At 51.6% G+C, this 15,466-nt stretch overlaps 3 protein-coding genes across 3 annotated transcripts; 1 reads left to right on the forward strand and 2 right to left on the reverse strand.

Moving 5' to 3' along the window:
- Positions 1 to 2,431: 2,431 nt before the first annotated feature.
- On the reverse strand, positions 2,432 to 5,689 carry ETH_00016305 (acetyil CoA acetyltransferase/thiolase, putative; the record flags this gene model as incomplete). Its single annotated transcript, XM_013373338.1, has 7 exons — positions 2,432 to 2,559; positions 2,640 to 2,763; positions 3,139 to 3,265; positions 3,489 to 3,819; positions 4,102 to 4,282; positions 4,525 to 4,627; positions 5,391 to 5,689. The coding sequence occupies 7 exons, from the start codon at positions 5,687 to 5,689 to the stop codon at positions 2,432 to 2,434; spliced, it is 1,293 nt and encodes a 430-aa protein (XP_013228792.1).
- Positions 5,690 to 6,227: 538 nt separating this feature from the next.
- ETH_00016310 (Nsp1p, related) lies at positions 6,228 to 9,104 on the forward strand (the record flags this gene model as incomplete). Its single annotated transcript, XM_013373339.1, has 1 exon — positions 6,228 to 9,104. One exon carries the CDS (start codon positions 6,228 to 6,230, stop codon positions 9,102 to 9,104), a length of 2,877 nt encoding a protein of 958 aa, XP_013228793.1.
- A 2,820-nt stretch (positions 9,105 to 11,924) lies between these two features.
- Positions 11,925 to 13,658, reverse strand: ETH_00016315 (uncharacterized protein; the record flags this gene model as incomplete). The annotated part of the gene is made up of 1 exon (XM_013373340.1): positions 11,925 to 13,658. One exon carries the CDS (start codon positions 13,656 to 13,658, stop codon positions 11,925 to 11,927), a length of 1,734 nt encoding a protein of 577 aa, XP_013228794.1.
- Positions 13,659 to 15,466: the final 1,808 nt, after the last annotated feature.

A 15,466-nucleotide genomic window follows, 5' to 3' on the forward strand; every position in this document is an offset into this window, starting at 1 on the left:
GCTGCTGCTGCTGAAGTTGCTGCAGGCTGCACGCTGCTGCTGCCTCCTAGCCTCTGGGGTTTGTGTCGCTGCGTTATCTGCGCGCCGCTGCCTCGTCTTTCGCTGCTGCAGTTTTTTTTTGCTTGCTTGCCTGTCGCTGCTGGCAGAGCTGCTGCTGCTGCTGCTGCTGCTAGTTTAGCTGCTGCTGCGCATTTTGTTTCACTGCTGCAGCCGAGTACATAAAGCAGGACAGTGTGCAGCTCACTAAGTTTCTGCTTAGAGGCCCTAGGGGCCCCCTGGGGGCCCCCTGGGGGCCCTCTTGGGGGCCCCCGAGGGCCCCTAAGGAGCACTTAGTGGCCCTTAAGCAGCACTCAGTGCAGCACAGAGAGGCCTAGTAATTTAAAGGTAATGGAGGCTCCTCTCTCTGTTGCAGCAGCAACAGCTGCAGCGCAGCAGCGAAGGTTCCTCAGCAGCAGCGGAAGAGCCTTATGCGCATCCCGCGCAGCCGTGAGGGGCTTGCGCTGTTGCAGCAGCAGCAGCAGCAGTGAGGGAGTTGTGGGGCTTTTGCTGCAGCTCACGACCAAGCGAAACTCTAGGGAACGCATCGGCAGCAGAAAGCAGCAGCTGCAGCAGCAGCAGCCTGCAGCAGCAGCACGAGCAGCAAGTAGCTGCTGCAGCCCACCTCAGCTAGCAATACTAAGGGCCCCAGGGGCCCCCCAGGGGCCCCAATCCTTTCAGTGCCCCTGGGGAACCCCGAGGACTCCTGGGGCCCCCACTGGACCCCTAGGGGCCCCCTGGGGGCCCCCAGGGGTCCCCAGGGGCCTCCAGGGCCCCTATAGTTGCAGCCAGGTTCGCGTAGGTACTTAGCTGCAACAGAACTAGGGATGCTGGCGTAATATAGCAGCAGCAGCAGGAAAAAGAAGCAACCAGCAAGCATGCTTGATTATTCAAGTTTATGAAAGTAGAATTGATAAGAAGATGCCATTTTCTTGCCTTTATACTATTGAAATTCCTTAACGCTGGGTCTAAGCCATGAAATGTGAAAAAGGCTGAAATAAGCAGAAGTGCTTCAGCCCCTTTTGCACACAAAGGCTGCTGCTGCTGCTGCTGCTGCTGTTTAGTCTGCATGCGTTGCTGGATCCACAGGAAACTACTGGGGCCATTTGCTGCTGCAGCAAGCAGCTGCATGCATTTTTCGCAGCAATTTTTCTCCACTTTGTTGAAGTAGTCCATTTTGAAGCTTTCTGAACTGTAGCCGCAAGCTGTGCGGAGCCCCGCAGTGCATTCTGTGGGCTTTCTCGCCCACTGACATAAATAATGCCACTGACATAAATAATGCAAATCTATTTGAATTCAGAAAACTTTAAATGGCCTCCTGGGAGGCGAGAACACCAAGTGATTGGCTTGGCAGCTTCAGCTAAGCTGACTGCAGCCGGCGCTGCAACAACTGGAAGCAAGTTCAAATGAACTGGCGCCTAACCAATTAATTAAATGCTCCTAAATCATTCAATAAACAGTTTTCCCGAGAAATTGCAGAGAAAAATAACTTTTGCCGCGCAGTAACGCGCCCAGCGCAGCGCCTTCCCATATTTGCTGCAGCTGCGGCTGGTGCAGCGCTGTTCTGCTGCTGAAGTGGCTTTTGCAAATTGGCCAAAAATTTCCCAATTGCAGCTTCCCTGTGTGTTTCGGAGTCATTTGATTTGTTTTAAAATTCAAAAATAGCCCAAGCCGGCCAAAAAGAGGCAACTAAATGCCTGCTACCATTCCACATGCAAATAATTTTCAAGAACCTTCCCGCGAAAACGGGGAAACTCTGGAACTCAGCAGAGCCTTCGGCTCAGCAGAAGCTCCAAAATGCCTTTAAATAGTGCAAATGCATGCAAAAATAATATTTATACGACAAGAGAAAATAAAAAGGGAAGCAGAAACAACTGGAAAAAGACTTAGTTGATCAAGAGCACCTGTGCCCCTGGCTGGAAATAGTATTAGAAGATGAAAACGTTCAAAAACAAAAAGAGATCAGAAGAAAGCGTTTGAAAACGCTTTCTTCTGATTTGTTGATGTGCTCACTCAATAGAAAATATAACATCAAATAGCCATGCAAAATGAGGCAAGAAGATATTCAAAAATGAAGAAGTCAAGAAACTGGTTCCGGGAGATGCTGAGTCAAATCATTGAGGCGGTAGAAGGAGCAGCAGCGGAAAGCTGTAATTTTGGAGCTTTTGCAGCTGCCAAAAGCCTAAAAAGTCCTTCCCATCTAATCGGAATAAAGTGAATTCAAAAAGGCAAAAGTCTGTGTTGAAACCAAGCCCCGAGTCAGCCGAAATGGCCGCCTTCGGGGGCCGCTGCTGGCCACTCCAGAGGAGGCAAAGAGGCCCAGAAAAAGCTGGAAAGCTGGCGGCTCTGTGCACTCCAGAGCTGCAGCAGAGCTGCGGAAAAGCTGCAGAACATTTTAAAGAGCCTCCAGCACCAAAGCCGTGGCGGAGTCGGCGCCGTTGCATGCAACGGCGCAGCCGAAGGTCAGGTCTCGGGCGCGCAGCGCAGCAGCTAGCGACAGCACCATTCTCACTCCGGACATGCCTGAAAAGAAAAAGAAATAATTCAAAAAGGCACTTCGAGCTGCGGGACTTAGCAGCGCAAACAAGTTCGCAAAAACTCACCAAACGGGTGGCCCAGGCTTATGGCTCCCCCGTTCACATTCACCCGGGAAGCACAAATGTCCAGCCGGCGCATCAGCAGCAACGGCAAAGCAGCAAAGGCTTCGTGAACTTCGTACAAGTCCACCTGCCCACAAAATGCATAAAAAGAAGGGAAAAAACAAATTTAAATTAACTCCTCGGGGTCTTACGGTCTCAGCGTCTTGTGCGGAAGTTCAGAATTGCAAAGAGTCAACACACGCAAAAAACACCCAGGCTGGCGCGCACAGGAAACGGAAAATCCGGTAAGTAGGCAACAGAAAAAATAACTCTTTTAAATTTTCTGCAAGAAATGCGAAATAAATGACAAATGATAAAAGAAATACGAGATCGCAGCGGGGTAGGGCAGGCGGAGGCGAAAAGGCCGCAGGAGGAACAGCAGCAAATCAGCTCGTCAATAGTCAGAAGAGCCACAGCATCCTGCAGCAGGAAGCAAGACGAGTGCAGCAGCAGCAGCACCAACGGGCAGCAAAAACTCTCTTGCCCGTTCCAGTCCTGCCAGACGAAGAGCTCTAAGGATTGCAACTTCAGAAGGTAATGTGAAAGGGGCCCCATCATCTCTTCCTCCCGCGTCAGCAAAAGACAAGACTCTGCGCATTTCATAGCGCATGCAGTGAGACTAGCTGCTGCGCAGCCACTGCCGTGCCCTACTGCAGCAGCAGCCGCAGCAGCAGCCGCAGCAGCAGCAGCTAAAGCAGCAACTTCTCGGATCAAGTGAGCGGGAATGTGGTGCCTGGAATCCAGACAAAGCTCTTGAAATGAGCGAGAGCCACCGAAAGGAGCTGCGAGGTCCAGTGGTCCTCCCAGTCTCACCGGGCTAGAGGCCTCAAGCCTCTTTTTCTTGCTTCTCCTTCTTCGCCCAACACCAAAGCTGCAGCCCCGTCGCCCAACTTGCAAGAGTTTGCTGCCGTCAAGACTCCGTCGCTGCGGAAGATGGGGCGGGCTGAGGCCACGCGGTCCAGAGAGATTCGTCTCACTTCTTCGTCGTGCTGCAGCTGCTCCCGCGTCTGCTGCTGCTGCTGCCGCTGCCGCTGCTGCAGCAGCTGCTGGCGGCCGCTGGGGTGCGCAGAAGCGCGGCGCTGCAGCAGCTGCTGCTGCTCTTGAGGGTCGAATATTGAAGAGCCCATGCCGTGGGCACTGGGCGCTGCAGCACCCACCCTAGGCAGCAAGAGATGACGGAAATGAAATGCGCTTTCCTATTCTCTAAATCCTGAACTCTAGCTAAAGTTCGTGCTGCAGAATCTCTACTGACTGCGCAGTTGCATGCGCGCTCCCCAGAAGCTGCTTCTACAGCAGCACCGGGCGCTTTTGCTGCAGAAACCCCCAATATCCTCCTGCTTCCAAAAGCTGTATTTCTGGCTGCCCGCTGCCCCCTGCTTCCTGGCTGCATGCAGCCACTTTTAGTGCATCGATCTGCCACTTTTGCTGCTCCCTAGCTCCCCCAGCAGCAGCCACGCACCCGCAGCAGCAGCAGCCAGCGGCTCCAGCCCCTCCAGCCCGAAAAAGCCTTTGCTGGCAGCGTCGGCTGCCCGCTTGAAACTTCTTACTGCGTATTCGTCGCAGTCAGCGCGCGAAATGCCGTGGCCCACGGCGGCGGCTTCTGCTTCCTGAACGCGCGGGAAGCCGACACGAAACACCAAATTCAGAAAATATAGAGACTTTTTAAGGAGAAAAGACAAACAATTCAGACAGATTCGACCGTATTGGCACAGAAGAACAGGCACTGCCTCGTGCAAACGATAGCTGCAAACACATCCCAAAAAACGGCGAAATGAGACGGAGTGAGGGCTGCAGGAAGCCATTAGTGGCAGCATAGAGAGAAACTCGTGGCATAAATGGCAGCTCTTACTTCGCCGGGTATTAGTTGAAAATTGGGGCCGTTGAGAGCGTCAAAAACGACTGAGTCCACGAGAGATCCGTCCCCCAGCCTGTAGCCGCCTTCTCTTGCTTTCCTGTTCAGCAGCAGCAGCAGCAGCAGCAGCACGCAGCAGCCTCTTCTGCTGCAGCCGCCACTGCGGCCGCGCAGCAGGCTCGGGACTATTTTGAGTTTTTCTCCTCGAGTCTTAAGAGCCGCACGGACACCCGCAGGCACTTAAGGACTTGAAGAATCTAGAAAGCCCGAGGAGGACTTACAGCAAAAGGTAAGGCGCGCAGCTGACAGACTCCACGCCCACAGCGAGCGACAGAGGGAACTCGCCCAAAGCCACCGAAGAAGCAGCCAAAGAAACAGCCTTGAGGCCAGAAGCGCAGCCGCTGTTCACTGTGAAGACAGAAGCCGTGGGAGGAAGACCTGAAGCAGCAGCAACATGAATGCGGCCAGGCAGCGGTGAAACAGGGGGCTAGGACTTATCAAATGCAGTCTGAGGACAATGTTTTGCTGGTCTTGATGATGGAGCCCATTTTAAAGGGAATTAATGGGGGACTGAGGCTGCCGCCGGCGTTAAATGCGCTGCTGACGGTGCTGCTGCTGCACCCGCCCATGCAACTTCTTCAGCACAGCTGCCAGGCCACTGCACTGCTGCGTCACCTACAGCTGGGGCCACAGATGTGCGAAGAATCCCCTGTTAGGCGGGAACTCCAGCTTAGACACGAAAACAGATCGCAGAAGCTAAAAATACAAGAACACGGGAGCGCGGGGGGAGGAACTGGGGGGAATATTCAGAAAAAAAAGGCACAGCAGGGTCCCACACTTCTGAATTGAGAGGAAAATATCACTTAATGCCGAAAACCACGCAGAAAAGGAAAATATCTGCTCGGTGTGGAAACCGTCCCGTACCCGCAAGACTCATTGCCAGCCTGTGGGAGGCTCTTCCTTGCCCCGCAGCGAGCACCTGGCCTACTACACATTGTTGAATTTCTGCAGGAGAAAGCCCAGAGCGTTTAATGGCAGAAGCTGCTGCTGCAGCGGCGAGTTTGCTGGGAGGCGTGGCTCTCAAGGATCCCAGGAAACCGCCGATGGGCGTCCGAGCCCCCCCAATAACCACCACCCTCCGAGGCAGCAGCTGTCTCCTCATGCTTTAAATTGCATGCAACAATCATCTTTTGAAACAGGCAAAAGAGCCTCTCGTTTTCCTGCTCTCTGTCGTACTGGGGGGTGCCCACGGTCTCACCGAGCACCTGATCATTGAGCTTGCAAACGGAAGCCCACACAGTTGGGCGAAGGGAGAACGTGTCTTCTGCTTATAAACATTCCATTTGAAATAGTTTGACTTTTCCATTTCGTTGTAAAATGATCAAAACGGACCGAAGATGGCGACTGTTGGGGCTCAGTAGACCACGTTTCGCTTGCGTCCGTGTTTGCACGTCTTGCAGTGTCGAGTCTTATCTTCGGGGTCCGCCAGGCCAGACCGCATTTGAATGCCTTCAAGAGATGGCCTAGTCTCTTGGAACAAAAGTATTTACTGTGCAGTGCGCCTTATTCGGCGCTGGGGCGCTGGCACAGACTGGCCGTGGGCACTCCCTGTCTTGCTACTCCGTACAGGTTCTTGAGACCCTAGTTTGACTGTTAGATCTTTTCTGCATTGCCTTGGAGCCAAAAGCCCATCAGTTGCAATGCATAACTTAGCGAAGACAGCCTCCGTAGGTATTGAGACGCTCACCCGTAGCAGCGGGGCCCCTCATCTGCGCCTCATCAAGGGGACTTCGCCGCAATACCCGAAATTGCAGCTCGGGGAGGAAGCCCTGAAGGTCCAGAGGGGGTATCCTGGCTTTTTATTTGTCCGTCGTAGACATCACGCGGGTCCTCGCCGCTGTCCGACCCTGGTGACCCTCACGCTGCTGGCGATTGTTGCAGCAGCTTACTTGGTGTTGCGCTGCAGACCTCACAAAGAGATCCAGAATGGCGTTGGAAACGCCACAAGATCACTTGCAGCTGCTGACAGGGCACAGGGAGAACTTGCAGGAATTTGTCAAGGTGGGGGAAGTGGCGAGTTCACCAATGATGGTGCTCAAGACGCAGCTCTTGATGAGGAGGAGGTCCTCGAGCGCGCCTTGCTTTTCACGACTAGTTTGAAGAAATTCTTTGAAGAGTTTATGGTAACTCTGCAAAAACTGTCCACTGCAATGCGCAGGGAAGGAATGAGTATCATTTTGGGTTTGGCTGTCGTGGAGCTATCTGCCCAGGCAACCTTGCTCAAAGTTGAACAGAGGCATGGAATACAAGTTGTGCTAGATACCACAGATTTGTTATACGACACCTTGCGCCGAACCTTTACAAAGAAGGACATATCCCTTTGCGGCTTGCGGCACCTTCGGCAGTTGCGGCTCTTCTTAGATGCACTTCCAGGCATTAAGTGGGCCGGAAGGCAAATTTCTTCAGCTGGATCGCTCAGGAAGCTGGTTAAACTCCTTGAGCTACAGGAAATTGCTCTGAAGCAAATGCTGGAAGGTTTGAAGCAATTGGCTATCCTTCAAGCTGCATTCGAGGGGTTCGTTCCAGATAAATTAGCCGACGTAGTCTTGCAAGAGATGCGGCAGACATTGATCGTTCGTAGATTTCAATTGCTTCGAGACCCTGAATTGAATAGCTTCTTGCGGGAGCAACACACAGAACGGGTGCGTTTCGGACTCTGTGCCTTCTGGCAAATCCAAAGGGCTCTTTCGCGTCCTCTGGAACAACATCATGAGCTAGTGGCCGAGCTCGCAAACACACCTCTTGGTTTGCGTTTAAGTGAAGAGCAGGGCGAGTCTTCGGGCGCCCTGCCAGGAAAGCTAGAGAGTCTTTCTCTAGAGAACAGGGGAGAGCCTGCAATAGAGTCTGCAGACTCTGCGATTTTGTTGAAGGCTTCATATGACTTAGGAACTGAGGACGATTCCCTTGAGTCAAATGAGGTTTATGATGATTCGGATGACTTAGGAGCTGAGGACAATTTCCCGAAGGCAAATGAGCTTTCTGATGAGACATATGGCTTTCAAACTGAGGAGGAATCCCCGAAGACAGATGAGCTTTCTGATTGTTCAGATGGCTTTGGAGCTGAGGCCGATTCCCTAAGGGCAGATAATTTTTCTTATGAGGCACTTCGATTTGGAGCTGAGGCCTGTTACCCGAAGGTAGATCAGCTTGCTAAAGAGGCATATGGCTTTGGAGCTGTGGAAGCTTACCGGAAGGCAGATAATCTTTCTCATAGGGCTTATGGGTTTGGAGCTGAGGCCTATTACCCGAAGGCAAATAATCTTTCTCATATGGCTTATGGGTTTGGAGCTGAGGCCTCTTACCCACAGGCAGAGATTCCCTCTCATGAGGCATATGGCTCAGGAGCTGAGACCAATTACCCGAAGGCACATGGCTTACGAGCTGAGACCAATAACCTGAAGGCAAATAATCTTTCTCATGAGGCTTATGGGTTTGGAGCTGAGGCCTATTACCCGAAGGCAGATACTCTCTCTCATGAGGCATATGGCTTTGGAGCTCCGGACGATTACCCGGAGGCCGATGAGCTTGCTAATGATGCATATGGCTTTGGCCTGGAGGAAAACTTCCTGACGGCAGGTCAGTTTGGTAATGAGGCTCATAATGAGCGTTTATATGCAGGCTTGGGACAGGCTGCAGTGCCACCAGTGGCTTACAATTCCCTCGCGGCCTCTGGAATCCCTCTTGCGGATGACTCCGCACATCGGATGCCAGAGGAGCCTGAGGCTCAAAGTGACTATGTGGAAACTGCGCCCGTCTCGCTTCCGCAGCGACCTGCATTTTCCGTTCCTGCAGAGGCATTTAAGCAATTCAGAGCTACTGTATCCTTGCAGCAAACTGTTTCCCGACGAGCAGCTCTGCCACAGAGCGCTTCTTCGCTGTCAAGCCCCTATGGACTTCCCAGATACGCCAGGCCCTTCGCAGCGCCTGGTGCGGCCGAATTTTCTGACAAGTCTTTCGTCTTTGGACAATCTGGAAGCCCTGAAAGAACTTGGTTTGTTAGGGCTCCAGCCCCCGGTGAGCCTTCCATGGCTTGGGGGGCGGCGCAGTACACTTCGAGGCTTCCCAGTTACCCTCCGACTCAGTACCCCGTAATACAACTGCCGCTAGGTCCGCAGTATTCTTTCCCGCGAGCGGATTCCACGATGCAATATCGCTTCCAGCCAAGGCAGCAGCAGCCTTTCCCTGGCCAGCACCTCATGCACATGACGGGGGCTGGAAGTCATTTGCCACATGTTCCATCTGGCAGACCGCCGAGACCAGAGGCGGCTGCAGTCACTTATGGTTTATTTAGGGCTCCTGTGCATCCGGTGAGGCACCCAATGCAGGCCGCACGAACTCCAGCACTCGCACATGAGGCTCATTCCCCTTTTGAGACTTTAGGAGGAGCTGCGGAGTCAAGACAAGCACGTACGGCTGCTGTTGGGCTGTGGGAAAGAGCCCCTGGGCCTCGCGAGCCGAAGAGAACCTTCCATGGGGTGCCGCTAGGAGAACCCGTACCCAAGGATCGATTCAACTAGCGAAATGCAGCAGCTCTTGATTTAAGGCTAAGTGTACCCGCCCGCCTCCTTGATTTATTCAAGACAATGCGTTAGGGTACTGAGTAATGGCTGTTTTCTACAATATTAGAGACACAATGCAGACATGGAAACAACTGTGGAGGCTCTGGAGGCTCTGGGCTAGTCCCGTTATGAGGAGAGTTCAGAGAAGTCCACAGGATTTGCTCACTGTATCTGACCGTAGTCTAAGAGACTCCCCAAGAGGAATAAAGTCAAAGAGATGAACACAATGTGAACATGTGAGAGTACGATAGTACGACATACAAAAAAAATAAGCGCAAGAAAAACAAAATGCAGGCGCCAAAAGCTTTCGAGTCGATTTTGTGGAGGCCCTATCGACCCCGCAGAATCACCAAGATGAATCTTCTTCGCAAATGAAACGGGGACTGCCTCTCATTTCAACTGGAGGAAACGTGAGAAGCGGAATGCTAGTTTTATGCAAGGCTGAGGGGATGGAGGATCTCGTCGCTATCCTGTTAACCACATTGACTTGGGTGTTTTGGCGAAGTCGAATATTTGTCATTTGGTTGTGTTCTGACGCGTCTCAATGTGCTGAATGCTTCAGATGTGACAATTTGTCCTTGTTGCAAGGGCTAACGAGTTTACAGGTAAGGTATAATCTCGTCGGCGTCGTCTGGTGGCCTCTTGTGCTCCTCCAGGCGTTCGCGCGGGAGAGCCCAAGCTTGTCTTCGAGGTGAAAGCCTTCAAGCCCTGTTCCTTTTTGATGGAAATACTCCCATTTGCAGCTGTAAGCAACCACTCTTAAGATTCCTCTTTGTTGTTGGATTTCCGCTCATTTTTATGGGTATGCTGCCGGGCGCACGCGTTGAAGTGACCGCATTTTGCATCATTATGCCCGCGGCATTCTTGGCTCTCTAAGGAAAGAAATGATGATCCAGTTTAGGCTTTGATGAAGTTAGTAACCTAAAGCGAACGCAAGATTTTCTGACCAGCCTCCACACTCTATTTGCAGAGCCGCTAACCGAGCGAAATATTCATCTCTACTCGCCTCCCAGCTACACTAGGATAGTTTTACCCGAAGTTAGGAGAATAGAATGACCTGGATAATGTCTTAAAATCATCAGACTGTTTTATTATTTCTACCCTCTACCGAAGAATTCTACTCTGCACGCACTAGTCCACACGGAAATAGTTATTCATGAGTTGGTGTGCGCATTAGTCTAGGGGCGTCGCTTCCTCTTAAAGTGACACAACATCCGAAAGAAATAAAACGATCTTGTCCTCCATAGAGTATGCAAAATTTGCATGGGCATGAGAAATTTGGAGAAGGGCCCTTCTCCCCGTTCATTCGAAGTCGGCTCAGCTTCACTACGGTGCAGACTCAGCCGCCCAGAAGAACTGGTTCGCAGGCAAAAATTATAGCTCAATCGCTAGTGTTTCCTGGGCCACTGGCCGCAGACGACAACCATATGCTTCACGAAGAGAACTGGCTCCTGCTTTTCCGCATTCGCCATTGCACTTCATGGCCCACTAAAAAGCATCCAGATCCATAAAATCAAGTCTACGTTTTACAAAATTGGAGCTGACACGTCTAGAAATGCATCCAAAGAATCAATGGAACTGCCACAGGTTTCGATTGTTTCCTCGTAGCCTGCAGTTTAAGTTTACACGCAACCATCTTCACCAGGGTCATCCGTGCCGATTCCAACACATTCTGTTTTGAAATGCATCAAAAGAAGACGGCCACAGGCGACTGTCCGTCTAGTTCCATCTTAACACCTGCCGCAGCTGAAGAAGCACTTCGACACTCCTACCTCGACTACATTAATGCCCTTGTACTTCAAACTGGGTTCTTCAGTGTTGGGTGGAAAGTGTCGCACGGCTCGTCCATTGACTGCTTATTTGCAGGCGGTGCCCAGCCACCTACAGCCATATAAAAGCGGCAGTCTAGAGCCCTTTCCAGTCCTGCGTAGTCTGCGAGGCTCGTCTGAAGCATCCGCGACCATTCGCCAGTCCTATTTCGAGGTTCAAACCGGCAACAGATTTAGAATCGTAGAAGGCCTCCGATCAACTGCCAGAATCAGTGTTTCTGCCTCTGCAGCGGCTTCTTGGTCGAAATTCATGCACAGACAGTCATGCTTAGCCAGCGCCTCATGAACCGCTGAGGGAAGCGAAGCCCGGGGCATCTATTCTGAAATTTCGCTGCGATAAACAGAAGGCCTCAGAATCGCCGGCCACTTGCTTGCTAGTAGTGGTGTGAAGAAGTGAACCCATATAAGATAGACAGCGGACGCCTTCACCAGCAGCACACATCTCAGCGCCCCATAAGCCACATGCCAAATAGCAGCATGCCTCCACAAGGCCCGGATAAGAAGCGAGCTCTTGCACGGAATGAACGCGCACGGGAGCAGCAAGCCCCAGAAGGCCTGCCTCCCCCTAAAAATGGTAGTTCAATATCTCAGGCCCTTCAAAGAGAGTAACCCCAGAACCAGACAGGCCATAGCAAGGTCAAATTCGTCCCCACACTGGAGCCACAGTTGCCCCAAGTGTGTAACAAGGAAGTCACTAGCCAAAGAAGTGCCAACTTTCCACTATGCGAGATCCGTGGAAAGGCCCACAACAGCACGTTTTCACTTCAGAACTGAACTCCAGTTCTGAGGTGGAAGAGGTGCCTACAAGAAAAACTGTAGCTGAGGAATGAGTGACTGCCTGTTCCAGCAAGGATGGCTGGAAAGCTTTTTGACAGAAGCAAAAGCCCAAAGCCAGAGCAAAATCCAACTGCGCCACGGGCTACCACCACTCAACAAAGTCTCCATCCTTTTAAGTCCCGGGAGGACCAAAAGCGCTAGGCGTTTCAGATGACGCAGAAGCTTCGCCTGTCTCATGCGGTGCAGGTGCTGGGAGTGACCCCACGGCTCCCCATCCAGCTGAGGTGCTTGGGAAAGATGAATGATCTTCAGAGCTAAAAGTCGTGAAGGGGCCGAAGAGTGCGGGTCCCGCGGAAGTCTCAGAGGGGCTGGGTCCACCAAGAAGGCCAGCAAAGCGCTCCACCCCGGAGGCACCAAAAACGTCCTCCGTGTGACCAGGTGTTGGGGAGCTACTAGGCGTGTAAAATACCTCAGGGAATTCGTCTGGCGAGTCAGCTTCGTAGAATTGTTCGCTCGAATCCCCCGTATCTAGCTCTTCCCCACTGACAAGCAATGAAAGGTCAAATGCCTCTTGCAACTTCGAGACGGCACTTTCGCGGGAACGCGTTTCCCCCCGCCCAGTGCCTGAAGGCTCAGACACGGGAGAGCTGCGTGTTGAGGAGCCGCCAGGTGTTGTCCAGTCCCTAGAAGGCACTGCTACTTCACTGGAAGCAGCGGTTTCTTTGTCGGAATCCTGTGCCCCTGACTGGTCCCCAGTGACAGTTTCGGGGACCTGAAGCGCCTCTTGCACCCTCCACACGGCAGCCTCCCTGGCATGCAATGCCCCCAGTTCAGTACTTTGGAGATCTTCCATCGTTTCTTCGTGTGATCTGGGGCCTTCCGCTATGAAGCGCTGGATATTCCTGTAGGTCGTGATTCCAAAGTGCCATTTTTCTCCATGGAACTCCATCATCCAGGCTCTGTACAGGGGTTCTCGCAGTACGTGGGCTTTTCGGGCCATCACAGTCTTTTTTATGGCATCCACAGCACTCGGTATTCCCGGGTGATCAGGTCCACTATCTGAGTAGCACACTGCCAGGTTCTTCAGTCCCAGCCACATCTGCGTGAGTGCTGTTTCTTGCAATTCAAGCAACTGCTCAAAACGCAAGAAGATCTCAGCCTCAGACATGCCTTCAGAAGTCGCTTTCAATCGCCGCAAACATTTCAAGAGCGTGTGCATTCTTCGGAAGTGGCGCAAGGTAGTGTGTGAAATGTCTTCCGGGCCCAAAGTGGCGCGCAAGTCCTGAACTGTATTGTTAACTCTGCTCACAGTTACACCGACAGCTGGAAATCGGGGTCCCATCAAGCTCACTAGGGCGCCTAGCTCTACCACTACAAGACCCAACGTGGTAGACAGCAGGTTGCGGCGGTCATCTGGGTGAATACCGACACCCACGCGACTCATTTGTTTCACAAACTCCGTCAGATTGCCTGCATATCGCTCGCCCCGCATTATGAGGCTTCTTTGAGGAGAAGGGGTGGGAAAAAGTGAATCAGTTGGAATTGACGGCGCATCTGCACCTCCACAGGCGCCCTGAAAATCCTCATCTCCCGACTCAGCACTTGACAGCGACCTGTGGACGGCAGAAATCCCATTTCGAGATCCAATCTGAATGCTGCAACGCAGCACCACGTAGGCTACGGCAAGAAGAGCCACAGCCACTTGAGCTGCAAGACTGAAGTAGAGGCGGCGGTTCCTTTTCCGGCTCCTGTGCCTAAAGAGCGACACTGAGTCCCGTTTAAAAGCCTCTCCCTGCGCAGGTCCCTGAGGTTTGTTGTTGTCCGGCGAGGTCTCGTAGCGAGCACCTGGACTCTCGCTGTGACGCTCCCTTAGCATCGGTGAGGGAACTGGGAAACTCCCCGCCATACCCTTCTCTGTAGTTAATGGACAACGGGACGAAATCAAAAACAAGTTGGACACGGATAACGGGCTGGAAACGGGGACTCCGCAGCGGCACGAGCACAGCCAGGATATGCAACTGGACCAACCGCAGTGCTTTTACAGAAGGAGGGCGAATTGAGCTCTTCTTCCACACATTTATGAGAACTCCGATACTAATTAGTGCATATTTCTACAACCATCGCCACTTTTGGGTCCACTTCTTCGAGATATTAGCCCAATTTACAACGATGATACAACGCTCACCCACATGCTCGAGACCGGGTTGTTTGTTTGGAAAAGGATTCAACTCTGCAATTTTACGCCCTCAAATTCCATCTCTGAAACTTCCCCTCAATTTCTTATGCAGAATAAATAGTATAAAGCGTCATTAAATAGCCTTTTCTCCAGTGAGAGTCGTATGCGTTGGCTTCTATGGACGGACTCCGCCTATGTGCAAACTCAAGGGTTCTCGTTGCAAGGGTTTGCTGAAACACAGCATCGCCTGCCTTCCTTCAATAGCACTAAAACAGGATTTATTCCATGTTCACACTAGAAAAGCAAGAATTCGAAGGAATAATCACACGCAGCGTCCTGCGGCCGCTAAAAACTGGAGCATTCTATAGTAGAAGCATGCTATACCGGTCCACTACAGCGGCGAATCTGCAGCACCACAAAAGCGTGAAATACAATTATAAACCAAACTGAAAACACTTCAAAATCCTTTTGACGTTTTGCATGCTATTTACGCGTAGCTTTTTGGTGTCCCTTCACGTTTCATGTTGCAGTTTTGTTGGGCCCCCTACGCACATTTCCACTTGACCTATAAGGTGAGTTAGAAATATGCAAGAATATCGGCTAAATATGCAGCTATCGTAATTTTGTGTATAACTTGCGTGAGGTTTGTGTCCCAAATCAAGTAAGCGGCGCTTAACGAACGCTCCCTCGAAGACGTAGTTCAGTGTTGCTCAAGTCAGCGAAACACAAACGGGACCTCAGAAGACAATGCAGCTTAAATTTAGCTTGTTATAATGCGATATATCTGGAAAACATGTAGAAATATAGGGCTCCAAGGGGTGCTGGGAAGCGCAAATTGCAAAACCGGCTGCGCGGTTTGTGGCTGGAGAGTTTTTGCAGGGACTCTGCCCACGCTGGCAGGTTGCGCAAAGGTTTCTGTGATGTTATGGCCATCTCTATCTCTATTAACTCTTCTTGATTAGGTGTTTACTTTCCTTTATTGTTTGTAACTGCTGTGTGTGGGGTAGTTGGTGTGGGCTACAGGGCAGTGTGGCCCGTGTGGCCCCATCTACGCACTCCGCTCACGCCACTGTGCAAAACGGCTGTGAGGAAGGCAAAAATTCGCAACTTGTAACATTTCTAAAGCTGTCTGTTTGCGCCTAGATCTTATCACAAGCACAATTATAAAAGGAACACTACGGTGATCTGTGGCTGTTTCTCCAACTCTTCCACTTGACTACCTGAACTGTAGCTAATTCCTAACCTTCGATGCTATGAGATTAGCCGGACTCTAGCTACTTTGGCTAAGGAATCCGGGGAGAGATGTAGTCGTCTTAGGATAACTCCTGTAGGGAAAGTGAGCCCCATACACCTACAGTAGAAATTGAGCGGGTATTCCTTGACTGTGTGCCTTTCAGTAAGCACAATTCCTTCAGACTAGCACAAAGCAGAAGTTGTGGCTTTCAATATATTTTTTCGCCATGCATATTGCGATGAAAACTTCATCCAGCCTCCCCAACTACAACCGGCGAAACCACGTCCTGCAGCGAAGGCCATTT

The sequence above is a fragment of the Eimeria tenella genome, genomic scaffold (genome assembly GCF_000499545.2).
Source record: "Eimeria tenella Houghton genomic scaffold, Eth_scaff135, whole genome shotgun sequence".
Taxonomy (NCBI): domain Eukaryota; phylum Apicomplexa; class Conoidasida; order Eucoccidiorida; family Eimeriidae; genus Eimeria; species Eimeria tenella.